The sequence below is a fragment of the Somniosus microcephalus genome, chromosome 3 (genome assembly GCF_052327205.1).
Source record: "Somniosus microcephalus isolate GS21.2 chromosome 3, FLI_Smic_1.0, whole genome shotgun sequence".
Taxonomy (NCBI): domain Eukaryota; kingdom Metazoa; phylum Chordata; class Chondrichthyes; order Squaliformes; family Somniosidae; genus Somniosus; species Somniosus microcephalus.
Genome location: NC_140989.1, coordinates 176,466,379 through 176,484,231, shown reverse-complemented (window position 1 = coordinate 176,484,231; position 17,853 = coordinate 176,466,379). Strand labels below are relative to the sequence as shown.

Sequence of the window (17,853 nt, the reverse complement as noted above, 5' to 3'; positions counted from 1 at the left end):
TGTTGCTGTCGGAGTGCGATTACTCATTTAGTGCTGGTTTAGGATAGTGTTGAGATCATGCCCACTGGGAACCGGGCTGAGATTACCCAGACTCTTTAGGGAGGAGCCTTGTAGCCAGCAGCACGAGTAGACGTTCGGCTGAATTTGAACTAAAGACCCAGAAGTAAAAAGACAACGCTTAATCCACTGCTTCAGCCAGTTTTTCGGGGAGTTTGTCAATTTTTGATGGGAAGATTACACTGAGGTCAGAGTATATTCAGGGAACCAGTAAGTCACTCTGAGAAATACAGCAGAGAATGATCCAAAACTGATAATAAAAGTGCTCTTACTTCTATTTTCCTGCGAAGAAACTCATTGGATTTCTGCAGTTTTACAATTTCACCCTGTTGGTAGATTAGAACATTAGGTGCAATACTGTAACTTTTTTCAACGAACTTTCCACTCTACTTATTTAATTCTTAACAACAACACAGGCTGTGGGCTTGGTTTGCAGGCTGTTGCAAATTTAACAAGAGGCATCAGAACTGGGCTTTGGAGGATTCCCCTGAAGCAGGGATTCCACCTATAACTCAGGTTATTTTAAAAAACCAATACTCCATATTCTAGTAATTAAATGCAAATAAGTACGGCCGGATGTATTGCCTCAAAAGTACACAATCAGAAGCGAGGAGGAGGGGAGAGAAGTAACCATGGTGCTTTAGTACATCTCTGATCTAGAGGACCACAGGTAACGGTTTTAAATACATCTTTTCTTAATAATAATGTTATTATACAACAAGGGATTGTATTTTTTTTTAAGGAATATATCTGAATGCGAAGGCATGATTGATGATTGGCACGCAAAAACCTATAGAAAAAGGGAACTAGAGAGATTTTAAAATGTCTCACTCAACAAAAGCTGTTTCAAATGAACATTGTGCGGGTGAAATTGTTCTTTGGCAATAGCGCAAACTGAGTGGTAGTCAATCGGCGACCTGTTTTCCACCCAGCCCGATTGAAGTCAATAGAGTAATAATCCAGCGAACGCGAGTTCAGATCCCACACCGGCAGTTTGGGAATTTTAATTCATTTCAAACAAATCTGGAAATAAAAAGCTGAGTAAAACAGAGCATGAAGCTGTCACAGGAACATTCGGACCAGGAGGAGGCCATTTAGCCCTTCGAGTCTGCTCCGCCATTCAATCAGATCACGGCTGATCTGTACCTCAACTCATTTACCCACTTTTGCTCCCTATCCCTTGATATGCCCTTACCTATTGGATTTTCTTAAAAACCCAACTGGTTCACCAATGTCATTTAGGGAAGGAAATCTGCCATCCTTGCCCGGTCTGGCCTATATGTAATTCCAGCCACCCTCCAACATGGTTGGCTCTTGAAGTGGCTTTTTTAGGCTAAGGAAGAATGGGAAAAAATGGAGGGAAAAATAGAGAAGCTTAAATTTAAAAAAAAATTTGGGTTTTTGTGAAAATTAATTGAACTTCCCAGCTGCTACACTGGAAGAACGCGATTAAAATCTTTCAGAATCACTGCACGCAAGAGAAGCCCACTTCGTTCATCCATCAAAAGAAACCTGTGATGGTATGTCTTTTTCATTTTCTTTGGACACATTTATTTATTGGTTATAAAAATATTGGCGATGGGAAAAAAAGGCTGTTTGACTGGATGGGGTAGTTGGAAGCTGCAAATCTATTGGCAGGACAGGCGTACCAACATTAGTGTTCTCGCTCAGTCCAACATCCCCAGCATCAAAGCTTTGATCACGCTCGATCAGCTCCGATGGACGGGTCACATCATCCGCATGCCCGGTACGAGACTCCCAAAACAAGCGCTCTACGGGGTGCCGCAAGGATCTGTCCTGGGACCCCAGCTGTTCACAATATATATAAATGATCTGGATCAGGGAATTGGATGCAATATTTCCAAATTCGCTGACGACACTAAACTAGGAGGAGGGGTGGGCTCTGATGAGGATGTCAGGAGGCTACAGTGCGATTTGGACAGGTTGGGGGAATGGGCGGATACGTGGCAGATGCACTATAATGTGGATAAATGCGAGGTTATCCACTTTGGGGGTAAAAACAGGAGGGTAGATTATTATCTAAATGGCAATAGATTGGGAGATGGGGAAGTGCAGAGGGACCTGGGTGTTCTTGTGCACCAGTCACTGAAGGAGAGCATGCAGGTGCAACAGGCGATTAAGAAGGCAAATGGTATGTTGGCCTTCATATCAAGGGGGTTCGAGTATAGGAATAGGGATACCTTACTACAGCTGTACAAGGTGCTGGTGAGACCGCATCTGGAGTATTGTGTACAGTTTTGGTCGCCCCATCTGCGGAAGGATGTTCTTGCCATGGAAAGAGTGCAACGGCGATTCACCAGGCTGATACCTGGAATGGCGGGAATGACCTACGAAGAGAGATTAAATAGTTTGGGCTTGTACTCACTGGAGTTTAGAAGATTGAGAGGGGATCTCATCGAAACATATAAAATTATGGCAGGCCTGGACAGGCTGAATTCAGAGAGAATGTTTCCAATGGCCGGGGAGCACAGAACCAGGGGCCACAGTCTAAAAATAGCGGGCAAATCATTTAAAACAGAGATGAGGAAGAATTTCTTCACTCAAAGAGTGGTGAGCCTGTGGAATTCCCTGCCACAGAGGGCTGTGAAGGCTAATTCAATAAATATTTTCAAGAGAGAATTGGATATATTTCTGAAGGCTAAGGGGATTAAGGGTTACGGAGAAAAGGCGGGGACGGGGTACTGAACTGGTAAGATCAGCTATGATCTCAGACGAAGATCAGCCATGATCTCATTGAATGGCGGAGCAGGCTCGAAGGGCCGAATGGCCTACTCCTGTTCCTATCTCTATGTTTCTATGTTACTCGGAGCTCCGGCTCGGCAAGAGAGCCCCAGGTGGGCAGAGGCAAAGTCTCCTTGAAAAAGTGCAACATCCCCACTGACACCTGGGAATCCCTGGCCCAAGACCGCACAAAGTGGAGGAGAAGCATCCGGGAAGGCGCCGAACACCTCGAGACTCTTTGCCGGGAGCAAGCGGAAGCCAAGCGCATGGAGCGCACATCAACCCAAGCACCCCACCCACCCGCCCCTTCAACCACCGTCTGCCCCACCTGTGACAGAGACTGTAGGTCCCGCATTGGACTCATCAGTCACCTGAGAACCCATTTTAATGTGGAAGCAAGTCATCCTCGGTTCCGAGGGACTGCCCAAGAAGAGAACAACATAGAATTACATCGAACTTTACAGCACAGAGACAGGCCATTCGGCCCATCAGGTCTACACGAGCCTCCTCCCACCTTACTTCATCTCACCCTATCCCTTTCTCCGTCATGTGCTTATCTAACTTCACCTTAAATGCATCTATGCAATTCGCCTTAACCACTCCATGTGGTAGCGAGTTCCACATTCCCACCACTCTCTGGGTAAAGAAGTTTTATGAGTGACTATCTTATATTTATGGCCCCTAGTTTTGGAAACATCTTCTCTATGTCTACCCTATCAAACCCCTTCATAATATTAAAGACCTTCCATCAGGTCACCCACTCAGCCTTTTCTTTTCGAGAGAAAACAGGCCCAGGCTGTTCAGTCTTTCCTGATAGTTGAACCCGCTCAGTTCTGGTGATGAAGCCTCCAGGAATACAGAATCCAACCACAGTTGTCAACCCTACAACAGGTGGAAAGTGTACAGCAATCCTAAGTACCCGAGTGTCTCTGAGAGAGCTCTGCATAGCATCAGTGATTATAGAGGGCACCATGGAATGCTTCATCTCATTCTCCAGCTCTTGAATCGTTACTGTGGTTTTATAAATGCTGCTCCTCAGTGACAGCACCTGTTCCGTGACAGACAGTGGCTGCGCTTTGGTTCTCAAGGGCTTCAAAGCTTCTGCAACTTAAAAGAAGAAAAGAAATAAAGAAAGACTTGAATTTATATAGCGACTTTCACCACCTCAGGATGTCCCAGAGCACTTAGTTACTTATGTAATGTTGGAAATGCGGCAGCTAATTTGCACACAGCAAGGTACCACACAGGAATGTGATAATGACCAGATAATTGCTTTTTAGCTGTTGGTTGACTGGTAAATATTGGCCAAGGCACCAGGGAGAACGCCCCTGCTCTTCTTCAAAATAATGTCATGGGATCTGTTACATCCACCTGAGAGGGCAGAAAGGGCCTCGGTTTAACGTCTCATCTGATAGACGGCACAACAACATTACACTGGTTACAGTACTCATTAGGACAGCTTTTCAGATAAACTGCACTAGGGAAATGAGTAAAAACCACTAAATTACCTTGCATTAAATTAATATCCATTATTTTAAATACAAAGTGACGTAAAAGGATTCGATTGGGTAGATACTGAGAAGCTACTTCCTCTGGTGGGGAACATTTCTATAGCGCATTTCACGACCACCAGACGTCCCAAAGTGCTTTACAGCCAATGAAGTACTTTTTGAAGTGTAGGAAACGTGGTAGCCAATCTTGCGCACAGCAAGCTCCCACAAACAGCAATGTGATAATCTGGGTTTTTTTTTTGTGATGTTGATTGAGGGATAAATATTGGTTTCGAACAGTGCCAGAGGATCTTTTACGTCCACCTGAGAGGAGAGATGGGGCCTCGGTTTAACATCTCATCCAAAAGACGGTGCAGCACTCCCTCAGTACTGCACTGGAGTGTCAGCCTAGATTTTTGTGCTGGAGTGGGACTTGAACCCACAACCTTCTGACCCAGAGGAGAGGGTGCTACCCACTGAGCCACAGTTGGATGGTAACACCAGGTCCACAACTTTAAAATCAGAGCCAGGCCAGCCAGGAGTGAAATTAGAAAGCACTTTTACCACACACAAGATAGTAGAAATCTGGAACGCTCTCCCCCAAAAGGCTGTGGATGCTGGGTCAACTTAAGTTGTCAAGAATGAGATTCATAGACTTTTGTTTAGTAAGGGATCAAGGGATATGGAGCAAAGGCGGGTAAATGGAGTTGAGCTACAGATGAGCCATAATCTAATAGAATAGCTGTACAGGCTCGAGGGTCTGAATGGCCTCCTCCTAGTCCTGTGCGCTGCAGTTACTGTATATAATGATTGCAACTTCTAATGCAAGTAGTTCCTACAGTATTAGCTCAAAACCTGCACAGGACTATATACCAAGAGAAATTGTTGCTTCTTCTTAACTTCCTTTCAGTGGGTAACTGATTCTATTGTGGCCCTTAAGGACTCATGTAAAAACCTAAAAACGCAGGGGTCAAAGTCATTCCTTTTCTGACTAGAATTCGTTGCATTCCTTCTACTTTTAGTGCACAATACCCGAGATTAAAAACAGCTTAAGCCGATTGTTAATACTAACATTCAGATATACTGTATAATAAATGATAGCACTTGTGTGAATCAGGCAGTACATAACTTGTGGTTATTAATTCTAGCTGGTACTAGAAAAACATTTGACATTATATAGAATGTACAGCACAGAAACAGGCCATTCGGCCCAACTGGTCCATGCTGGTGTTTATGCTCCACACCGGCCTCCTCCAACCAAATTTCACCTCACCCTATCAGCATAACCTTCTATTCCTTTCTCCCTCGTGTACTTATTTAGCTCCCCCTTAAATGCATCTATGTTAATCGCCTCAACCACTCCATGTGGTAGCGAGTTCCATATTCCAACCATTCTCAGGGTGAAGAGGTTTCTCCTGAATTTCCTAGTGGATTTATTAGTGACTATCTTCTATTTATGGCCTGTAGTTTTGGACTCCCCACAAGTGGAAACATCTCTACATCTGCCCTATCAAACCCCTTCATAATTTTAAAGACCTCTATCAGGTCACCCCTCAGCCTTCTCTTTTCGGAAAAAACTGTTCAGTCATTCCTGATAGTCGTACCCTCTCAGGTCTGCTATCATCCTTGTAAATCTTTTTTGAACCTTCTCCAGTGCCTCTATATCCTTTTTGCATGGGTAGGGAGATCAGCTCAGGGGGAATAATTTTGCCACTTTGCATACCCAATGTCAGCAGTAAGCACTTCCAAGTTCAACATTGTCAGACGCAGTACAAAACTTTCTCTCCACTGCCAGACAATATGGCCTGTATTTTCCGATGCCTATGGGTGGGTACGTGCTGTGTACACACTCGTAGGGACATCGGAAATGCCGGTTTCAGGCATGCGAAGCGCATGCACTGAAAACTGGCATTTCTGATTGTTATGTATTGTGTGTTCTATTGTGTGTTCTCCTCCCACCTGTGGTGGCGCTGTCACAGGAGATAAATGGTTGGGTGTTCTCTGTTAAGTTTAGCTCTCTTTGTTCGGAACTTTCCAGAACTTCCTTTCCTTCCAATAAAGCACTTCATGTTTGAATCTCTGAGTTCTGAGTCCTAAATTGTGTCTAGGTAGAAAGGTACCGACACCACAACAAGTGGCAACGAGGAGCGGATGAATCTGCGTACGTTACGGGTGCAGTGAGTAAACAGAAAAGTTAATTTGAAACGTGAGATGGCTACTATATTAGGAAACATTGGTGATTTTGATGAAAATGTGGAGCAATGGAGCGCTTATACAGAACGTTTTGACTATTTTGTATTGGCGAATGCAGTGGCAAATGAAAAGGTCGTGCCTACCTTTTTGAGTGTAATCGGGCCGAAGACATTCAATTTACTTCGCAGCCTCGTGCAACCAGATAAGCCAGGAACTAAAACATATAAGCAACTAGTGGAAATTCTTGGAGCACATTTTTCACCAAAACCTCTGGTTATTGCTGAGAGATTTAGATTTCATAAACGGAATCAAGAGGAGGGGGAATCAGTGACAATGTTTATTGCTGCTTTAAAAAGGTTGTCGGAACACTGCCAGTTCAAGGAGGTGCTGAATGATACCATTAGAGACAGACTTGTGTGTGGTCTGCAAAATGCAGCCACACAGAAGCGCCTTCTTACTAAGGACAACCTTACTCTTGAAAAGGCCATTGAAGTTAGTGTCTCCATGGAGATGGCGGAAAAGGAGGCTCACCAGTTGAGGTCAACAGGGAGAGTTCACAAGGTGTCATCTGAGCCTAAAGGTGCGCAGAACGGCACATGTTACCGTTGTGGGAAAACGGGCCATCACGCTAATGACTGCTGGTGTACAGAGCTGGAATGCCGAAATTGTGGCAAAAAGGGTCACATTGAACGCGCCTGTAGAGGTAAAAAAAGAACAGACAGAGCTGGGAAGCATGGAAGCAAAATGTCTGTATTTGGACAAGAGAGGAAAAAGAGTGTTCATTCAGTGCAGTATGATGGAACAAGCAAAACAGAGGGGAGCGACACCTCTGAGGAGGAAGAGGTGCACATACTGACGGTTGCAGGTGATTTAAATGGCTACTGGGTGTCACCACTGGTGGAGGGACAATCAGTGCGGATGGAGGTGGACACAGGCGCGGCTGTGTCCCTTATTTCAGACACTGTCTACAACAAAATGCTAAAGCATCTTACCCTTCAGCCAACAAACATTGTGCAAAAGACGTATACCGGCGAACCTGTGGCCATGAGAGGCGTCATTGAGGTGACAGTTAAATTGAACAGACAGACTGCAAAACTGCCACTATATGTGGTAAAGGGAAATTACCCATCGCTACTGGGACATGCGTGGCTAGAGAAAATCACGCTGGACTGGCCTGCAGTCCGCATGATGTCAAAAGGGGAGTCAGGTCTGACTGCAGTGTTAAACAAACATGCAGAACTCTTCAATGGGGAACTTGGGAGCATGAAAAAGATCAGCGTGAGACTGGACATTAAACCTGACAGCAAGCCGAAGTTTCACAAAGCCCGACCTGTACCCTATGCAATTAGGCCAAAAGTTGAGGCTAACTTGGAGGCCTTAGTCGAGAATGGAGTCCTGGAGCCTGTGAGCGTGAGCAAATGGGCCACACCCATTGTTCCTGTCCTGAAAAAGGATGGATCTGTTCGAATCTGCGGGGATTTTAAAGTGACTATTAACCCGGTGCTGTCTGCGGAGCAGTACCCTCTTCCCCTCATTGATGATCTTTTTACGGGCGTGGCCGGAGGGCAAAAGTTCAGCAAAATAGACTTATGCCAGGCTTATCTACAAATGCATGTCGATGACAAATCAAAGGAGATGCTGACAATTGTGACACACAAGGGGCTATACAGGTACTGCCGCCTTCCGTTTGGAATTACGTCGGCCCCTGCTCTATTCCAAAGGGCAATGGATCAGATTTTGAGTGGACTGCCAAGAGTCCAGTGCTACCTGGACGACAACCTTGTCACTGGGACAAATGAGGAGGATCATCTTCTGAACTTGGATGCGACACTACAACGACTGAAAGAGTACGGACTCAGAGTTCGTAAAGACAAATGTGAATTCTTTCAGTCTTCAGTTGAGTACCTGGGGCATGTGATTGACGCTACTGGCCTGCATAAGGCGCCGTCAAAGGTCAAGGCAATCGTGGAGGCCCCAGCACCCCAGAATGTGAGCCAGTTACGTTCATTTCTGGGGCTACTTAACTACTATGGGAAGTTTATTCCAGACTTAGCAACATTGCTGAAGCCGTTACATCAGTTGCTATGTCAAGGCAAAACATGGAAATGGACTGAACTGTGCAACGAAGCTTTCGCCCAAGCAAAGAAAGCATTGCTGAAATCGGAGGTCCTGACACACTTCGACCCAAAGCTACCTATGCAGCTAGCATGTGATGCATCACCATATGGTGTGGGAGCAGTCATATCCCACATCATGCCTTCGGGTGAAGAGAAACCTATCGCCTTCGCATCACGCACCTTGAACAAGGCCGAGAGTAACTATGCGCAGATCGAGCGCGAGGCCTTGGGAATCGTTTTTGGAATTCAAAAATTTCACCAGTACCTGTTTGGGAGAAGGTTCACACTCCTGACGGACCATCGTCCATTGACTTCAATCTTCGGGCCCCGCACCGGAATTCCGTCTCTCGCTGCAAGCAGGATGCAAAGGTGGGCTTTACTGTTGTCAGGACACACATACGACATCAAATATCGCAAATCAGACTTGCACGGCAACGCAGACGGTCTCTCGAGGCTACCCTTGCCTGTTACTCCCCCAGAGCCTCGTCAGATAGACATCTTCTACTTTAGACAAGTGGAGGGAGCACCTGCCACTGCAGTTCAGGTGCGAAGGTACACCCGCAATGATCCAGTCCTGTCTGAGGTAATGGACGATGTCATTCGAGGGAGAGCTATAGGAGATTCTCCTAGTTTGAAATCTTACGTTTCAAAAAGAAATGAGCTCTCCGTCCAGGCAGGTTGTCTTCTTTGGGGACGCCGTGTCATCATTCCGCCACCTCTGAGGGAACCTATACTGCAACAACTTCATACAGGCCACAGTGGGATGGTTCGGATGAAGGAAATGGCAAGAAGCTACTTCTGGTGGCCAGGTCTCGATGGGAATATTGAGGAGAAAGCCAAAACATGTTCCCCATGTCAAAGAGTCCGGAATGTTTCACAGCTGGCAACCCTACACCCCTGGGATTGGCCTGCAGAAGTGTGGCAGCGAGTACATGTGGACTTCGCCGGTTCTTTCGAAGAGAAGATGTTTATGGTGGTTGTGGACGCTCGTAGCAAGTGGCCGGAGGTCGCTGTGATGAGGTCTACCACGGCAGAGAAAACAATTGAGAAACTTGGTGAGATGTTCAGCTGTTATGGCTCACCGGAACAACTCGTAAGTGACAACGGTCCACAATTTGTATCACAGGAGTTTGCAACCTTCCTGCATGTGAATGGTGTCCAACACATCAGGTCTGCGCCCTATCATCCCTCTACTAACGGCCAGGCAGAAAGATTTGTGCAAACTTTGAAGCACGCCTTGAAGGCATCGCAAGGTCAGGGCTCAATCCACCAACGTCTGAACAGCTTCCTGTTGTCCTACAGGAACGAGCCGCATGCCACAACCAAAACTTCCCCCGCTTCGCTCATGATGAAGAGGCAGTTGCGGACAAGTTTTGACTTACTCAAACCTCCAAGGGCAGAACAGGTTGTCCATTGTCAACAACAAGCTCAAGTTGAAAAGAGAGAGAAAAGAGCCAAGGAGAGACGGTTTCACCCTGGAGAGCACGTCCTAGCTCGAAACTACAACACTGGACCGAAATGGGTTCCTGCTACGGTGATCGCGCAGACGGGCCCTGTGTCTTACACGGTTGAGACTGCTGAGGACGTCGTCTGGAGAAGACACACAGATCAAGTGTTGCTAGGAGCAGAGACAGCCACAGAGGCTCCAACGGTTGGTTGGCCTGAACTGTTTCCGGATGATACCGCAAACCAGCATCCTTTGCCACAGTGCTCTTCTCCAACACAGGAAGTCAAAGAGACTGTTCCACCTGTGCAAACTCCTGACTTTCGACTGACACAGGCACCTTCTCCATCCAGGCCTGTGTCAATGCCTACTGCTGTGGAAGCCAGCGATGACCGCCGGTATCCTGTCAGAGAGCGGCGGCCTCCAAGACACTTGGATCTGTAGGCTTAGTGACTTACCCACAAGACTGGGGCAGAATAAACCCCAGGGTAAAGTCAGGGTTTGAGGCAGTCTACCTCTACCCTAGGTTCGTTGAGTGCATTGAAAGTAACTTACCTGTTGAGGAATAATGTGGACCTTCCATTTAAGAGGGGAGGAAATGTTATGTATTGTGTGTTCTATTGTGTGTTCTCCTCCCACCTGTGGTGGCGCTGTCACAGGAGATAAATGGTTGGGTGTTCTCTGTTAAGTTTAGCTCTCTTTGATCGGAACTTTCCAGAACTTCCTTTCCTTCCAATAAAGCACTTCATGTTTGAATCTCTGAGTTCTGAGTCCTAAATTGTGTCTAGGTAGAAAGGTACCGACACTACAACACTGATCTGTCAAGAATGCTCTTGACAGATCATCCACCTGCCCTGGAGCAGGGACACTGCGGGGGGAAGAGTTCCACTTTCTGCACAACCTCCACCCGCTGAAAACCCTTCGAAATCTTACGCCTAGTAAAAGCAGTAAGGCCTGCTTTTACCAGCATAAGAGTTGAAAAAAGTTTAAAAAAAAGTTTTTCACTCATTTATAATTTAAAAATACTTTAAAAAAAGTTTATTTTTTGCCCTGTAAAAAACTTTAATTATTTTTTCAAAAAATTAAACTTTTGTTTAAAATATTTAATTTATTGTCATTTTAACTAATTTTAAAAATGTGATTTTAAAAAAAAATTATTTAATGTTTTACTGCGTTTTTGGGGTGATCTCCATTCATATATTTGACAGGTCTATCTGTCAAGTGTATGAAGGAAGATTCCCTTCTCCTGTTGGCTAGCCTGGCCCACGTGATCCCAGGGATGCTTGCAAACCACCTGCGCCCCTGGGATACGTGGGCCCTGCACATTTCGAGTTTGGAGAGGCCCAGGAGCGGAAGTGTACACACCTTGGGAGCCCTCAGGTAAGTTCATAGATTTTTTTCCAGATAGGAGGTATCCGCACGTAGGAAGCCTCTGGTCAGAAATTACGCGCCTATATCTTAACTTCAAACTTAGAAGAGCATCTCATCCCCCACCCACAGCACTAAGCATGAATTACTGCACTCAGCCCGTTTTTTGTAAATTAGATAAACCCTGGGATCTTGGATCTGTGAATACTTCAACTCTTGAATTGGCTAGAAATTGTCATTTCAGGGGGTTGGGCAATGTAAATGATATTAAGGTGAGTACTTCATGGATCAACAGCAGCAGTCAATAGTCCAAATGCCAGCAATGATGGGACACTCTAAAACTACTCGCTGCGTTTCATCACTTCCCACCCAACTGGTTGGTCGACCGTTCCCCTTCCACGATACACATCGCACATTAGTCATCCAAATAAACACAGTATCAAAGGTTGTGGAGATAACCAGTTAAACAAGGATTTGTTTTCAAATAAAGGGAATAACAAATTGCAACTTACCATACGTTTCCACTATAGTTACCCATCGAGAATTAAGTAACACTTGAAGTTGCGGTTATCAATGTTCCCTCTAATATGTTTTTTCAGCCACATGTCCCCATGCGTGGTTTTTGCATTGAAAAGCCGGTGAGCCGGCTGCACGGGAGCTCCAGACAGCTGCGCGGCCGCGTGGCTTAAAGCGTACATTGGCGGTTGCCAACTCTGATTGGACGTATTCCTGGAGCTCTAAATCACATGGCCTCCTGCCTCCAATCATCCCACCCAAACAGCCTTTTCCCGCCCTCCATCTCCATTATTTTTAGAACTAATAAACAAAAGTGTTAAAAGAAAAATGATAAAAACACACAATTTTAATGCCCCAATGATTTTTTCTCTCTCTGGTTGCTCAGAGCAGTGTCTGGAGATTAATCTGTAATTCCTGGAGACTCCAGGGCATTCCAGGAGGGTTGGTAACCCGACTTAAAGTGTTCATTCTGAAGCAAAGTTTGACTTACCTTGCTGCTTAGGCAAGGGCTCAGGTTTCGAAAGTTCCCTCTCAAATTCATTCCTTAGCCTAAAAAAGAAACATGTTTACCAAATATGTTAAAGAAAGAAAGACTTGCATTTCTATAGCACCTTTCACAACCACTGGACGTCACAAAACACGTCGCAGCCAATGAAGTTCTGTTTTTGGAATGTAATCACTGTTATAATGTAGGAAACTCGGCAGCCAATTTGCACACAGCAAGCTCCCACAAATAGCAATGTGATAATGATCAGATAATCTGTTTTTGTTATGTTGATTGAGGGATAAATATTGGCCAGGACACCAGGAATAACTCCCCTGCTCTTCTTCGAAATAGTGCTATGGGATCTTTTACATTCACCTGAGAGAGCAGACGTCTCATCCGACAGATGGCACCTCCGACAGGGTACAATCCTAAAGGGGGTGCATGAACAAAGAGAACTGGGGGTATATGGGCACAAATCGTTGAAGGTGGCAGGGTAGGTTGAGAAAGCGGTTAAAAAAGCTTACGGGATACTCAGCTTCATAAATAGAGGCATAGAGTACAAAAGCAAGGAAGTTATGATGAACCTTTATAAAACACTGGTTCGGCCTCAACTGGAGTATTGTGTCCAATTCAGGGCACCGCACTTTAGGAAGGATGTGAAGGCCTTAGAGAAGGTGCAGAAAAGATTTAAAAGAAAGAAAAGAAAGACTTGCATTTATATAGCACCGTTCATGACCACCGGACGTCTCAAAGCGCTTTACAGTCAATTAAGTACTTTTGAGGTGGAGTCACTGTTGTAATGTAGAAAGACTGATTACAGGAATGATTCCAGGGATGAGGGACTTCAGTTACATGGATAGACTAGAGAAGCTGGGGGTAGAGGCTTGAAGAGCCAAGTGGCCTATTCCTGCTCCTATTTCCTATTTCTTATGTTCTCCTTAGAGCAGAAAAGGTTGAGAGGAGATTTGATAGAGGTGATCAAAATCATGAGGGGTCTGGACAGAGTAGATAGAGAGAAACTGTTCCAATTGGCAGAAGGGTCGAGAACCAGTGGATCAGATTTAAGGTGACTGGCAGAAGAACCAAAGGAAAACTTTTTTACGCAGTGAGTGGTTATGATCGGGAATACACTGCCTGAAAGGGTGGTGGAGGCAGGCTCAATCATGGCTTTCAAAACAGAATTGGATAAATACCTGAAGGTAAAAAATTTGCAGGTCTATGGGGAAAGGGTGTGGGAGTGGGAGTAGCTGAAGTGCTTTTGCAGAGAGCTGGCATGGGCTCGATGAGCCAAATGGCCTTTCTGTGCTGTAACCATTCTATGATTTTATGATAATGCAGCACTTCCAAAGTACTGCACTGAAGTGTCAGCCTAGATTAGTGTGCTGAAGTCTCTGGAGTGGGACTTGAACCCACAACCTTCTGACTCAGAGGCGAAGGTGCTACCCACTGAGCCATAGCTGACACAAAAGCAGGCATCAGGACTATGTGGAGGTAGGGAAACCGCATGGGAGTTGTTTATAGGCCCCCAAACAGTAATTGTAATGTAGGGCAGAGTATAAATCAGGAAATTAGAGGCACATGTAACAAGGGTAATACAGGATCATGGGGGACTTTAATCTACATATAGACTGGGCAAACCAAATTTGCAGTAATAGTGTGGAGGATGAATTCATGGAATGTATGCAAGATAGTTTTCTAGATCAGTATGTTGAGGAACCAACTAGGGAACAGGCTATTTTAGATCTAGTATTGTGCAATGAGAAAGGGTTAAGTAATAACCTTGTAGTGAAGGGGCCTTTAAGGAAGAGTGACCATAATATGATAGAATTTTATATTGAGTTTGAAAGTGATTTAGTTAAATCCGAAACTAGGGTCTTAAAATCTAAACAAAGCAAACTATGAAGGTATGAGGGGCGAGTTGGCTATGGTAGATTGGGAAACTACATTAAAAGGTATGATGGTAGACAAACAATGGCTAGCATTTAAAGAATTAATACATAATTTACAACAAATATAGATTCCTTTAAGGCACAAGGCACAAAAACCCCACAGGAAAAGTGGTCCAACCGTGGCTAACAAGAGAAGTTAAAGATAGTATTAGATCAAAGGAAGAGGCTTATAATGTTGCCATAAAGAGTAGTAAACCTGAGGACTGGGAGCATTTTAGAATTCAGTAAAGGAGGACCAAGATATTGATAAAGAAAGGGAAAATAGAATGAGAGTAAAAACAGACTGTAAAAGCTTCTATAGGTACAGGAAACTTTGTGTTATCCGGGGGCTAAATGTCCGGCAAGCACGAGCCACCGGCAAAAATCAGGAGCCGTTTTTTTTCTTTTCGTTGCTTTTTTCTCAACAGTCAAGCTCTGCAAGGTCTGTAGCTAAACAACAGCTTCAGCTAGTGACGCTACAGAGACGCTTGCCGACTGTTTAGAAGCTGTTACTAAGCAACAGGGTTTGTTGATTCACACGGAGCTGAAAATCTCCGTATGCTTCAACATTAGCGCTGGAGTGTCCGGCAGTTTTGAGGGAATGGCAACAGCTCGGTCCCGTCGGTGCCGGATAGCACAAAGTTTCCTGTATGTAAAAAGGAAAAGATTAGCGAAAGTAAATGTGGGTCCCTTATAGGCTGAGACAGGAGAAATTATAATGGGGAATAAGGAAATGGCAGAGAAATTAAACAAATACTTTAGCTGCGATTTTATCGGCACCGAGAGGGTGGGTTTGGAGGTGGGTCAAAGGTTAAAATCGTTTTGATTGATGGCAGGGTCTGATCCCGCCGTCAACCTGCCTCCAAACAATTTTCTGAAGTGTCGGGTCCCCAATTTGCGCATGGACCCGACACCTAGCTGCGGGAAGAGGATTAAAGCCTGTTACCAGGTAGTTGAGAGTAGTTAACAGGCTATTTTTTAATTTTGTTGCTTTTGCCTCGGGCTTCCCAACATCTGGACACCGCGCCAGGTAAGTGTGGCGTGTTGTGAGTCTGCCGTAATGTTACTGCATTGATGACAGCTGCAGAAGTGGTGTGAAGAATCCAATGGTGCACTGGTGAGTCTCAGAGGTAAGAAAATGTTGGGGAAATCATTTTTAATGCATTTACACATTTATTTAGGTAACAAGTTTTGAAAACAATGTCTACTGCCACCTCATTGGGAGAACCTCTCTCACCAGTGACAGATCACTCCTGTCACCTCACCTGCAGCTGCCATCTGTTCCAGCCTATGGAGGGAGTCACTGGAGAGCCTGGGTGCAAGAACTCATCTTTGTACAGTGATTGTTAGTGGTTGCAGCACCTCAATGTTGTCACACACTGAGAAATGAGCTGTCAAAGAAAAATTGTGCAATGTCCCTTTAAGAAAACCGGCAGATGATGCGTCATCCAATGACGTCATCTGACCGGCTTTCTCTTTATTGGCCGGGCTTAACAAGTTCAATTAATGTAAAATCACGTCCATGGACCGGATGCAATTGGGGACGTGACTGGAAGCCGGAAACCACCTGACCCGCTCCCAACCCACATCCAATGACAAAATCACGGCCTGTGTGTCTGTCTTCACGGAAGAAGACGCAAAAAACTTATCGGAAATATTGGAGAACCAAGGCTCTAGCGAGAATGAGGAACTGAAAGAAATTTAAAAATAGTACTGGAGAAATTAATGGGACTGAAAGCCGATAGATCCCGTGGACTTGATGGCCTACATCCTAGGGTTTTGAAAGAGGTGGCTATAGAGATAGTGGATGCATTGGTTGTCATTTTCCAAAATTCCATAGATTCTGGAACGGTTCCCACAGATTGGAAGGTAGCAAATGTAACCCCACTATTTAAGAAAGGAGGGAGAGAGAAAACAGGGAACTACAGACCAGTTAGCCTGACATCAGTACTGTAGCAGGAAAAATGCTAGAATCTATTATTAAGGACGTGGTAGCAGGGCATTTAGAAAATAGTAATAGGATTGGGCAGAGTCAACATGGATTTATGAAACGGAAATCGTGTTTGACAAATCTGGTAGAGTTTTTTGAGGTTGTAACTAACAGAATAGATAAGGGGGAACCAGTGGATGTGGTGTATTTGGATTTTCAGAAGGTGTTCGATAAGATGCCACACAAGAGGTTATTAAACAAAATTAGGGCTCATGGGATTGGGGGTAATATACTAGCATGGATTGAGGATTGGTTAACGGACAGAAAGCAGAGAGTAGGAATAAACGGGTCATTTTCGGGTTGGCAGGCTGTAACTAGTGGGGTAGCGCAAGGATCAGTGCTTGGACTTCAGCAATTCACAATCTACATCAATGATTTGGATGAGGGGGACCAAATGTAATATATCCAAGTTTGCTGATGATACAAAGCTACAGGAAACTTTGTGTTATCCGAAGGCTAAATGTCCAGCAAGCTCGAGCCACCGGCAAAAATCAGGAGCCGTTTTGTTAGGTTTTTTTTCTTCTCGTGGCTTTTTTTTCTTCTCGTGGCTTTTTTTTCCAACAGTCAGGCTCTGCAACGTCTCTGTAGCTTAGCAACAGCTTCAGAGAGACGCTTCCAAGGTACGGGCCGACTGTTTAGAAGCTGTTGCTAAGCAACAGTGTTTGTTGTCAGATACGGAGATGAAAAGCTCCATATGCTTCAACATTAACGCTGGTGTGTCCGGCAGTTTTGAGGGAACGGCAACAGCTGGGTGCCGTCAGTGCCGGATAGCACAAAGTTTCCTGTAGTTGGGAATGTAAGTTGTGAAGAGGTTGCAAGGAGGCTTCAAGGGGATATAGGCAGGCTAAGTTAGTGGGCCAGAACATGGCAAATGGAATATAACGTGAAGAAATGTGAAGTTATTCACTTTGGTTGGAAAAATAGAAAAGCAGAGTATTTTTTAAATGGCGAGAGATTGGGAAATGTTGGTGTTCAGAGGGACCTGGGTGTCCTTGTACATGAATCACTGAAAGTTAACATGCAGGTACAGAAAGCAATTAGGAAAACAAATGGTATGTTGGCCTTTATTACAAGAGGATTTAAGTATAAGAGTAAAGACGTCTTACTGCAATTATATAGGGCCCTGGTGAGACCACGCCTGGAGTATTGTGTATAGTTTTGGGGGGGGGGGGGGAAATTGAGTCTCGCCTCCTTTGGGGCGCTAATTTCGCCGGGGCACTAACCCGAAAAAATTAGCGCCCCCATGGCCGAAATTGAGTGGTAGTGCCCCAAGAGGGAAGCGGGGCACTACTGGAAGCGCCCCGCCTCCCTCTTGGTGCACTGCAAGGGAATATCGCGCCACTATGTGTCGCAGCGCGCGCCACGATACTACAGGCCTTCCTCCCCTTCTTAAAGGGGAGGGGCTTTGCGCAGCGTGACCCGGGCCCAGCTGGGCCATCGGGGATCGGAGTGCTGGCAAAAGAGCCCGACACTCAAGAGAAGTACCGGGCTCAGGGAGCGCAGCTGGCACTCCGCAGGGGG

At 45.3% G+C, this 17,853-nt stretch overlaps 1 protein-coding gene across 1 annotated transcript in view; it reads right to left on the bottom strand.

Moving 5' to 3' along the window:
* LOC147121601 (uncharacterized protein C6orf118-like) overlaps positions 1–17,853 on the bottom strand; it is a 118,786-nt gene that overhangs the window by 33,959 nt on the left and 66,974 nt on the right. Inside the window, exons 6-8 of the mRNA XM_085981970.1 lie at positions 12,418–12,476; positions 3,719–3,906; positions 330–383 (exon numbers count right to left, since the gene is read on the bottom strand). Of these exons, the coding sequence (XP_085838096.1) occupies positions 330–383; positions 3,719–3,906; positions 12,418–12,476 (301 nt within the window). The remainder of the gene's footprint in view (positions 1–329; positions 384–3,718; positions 3,907–12,417; positions 12,477–17,853) is intronic.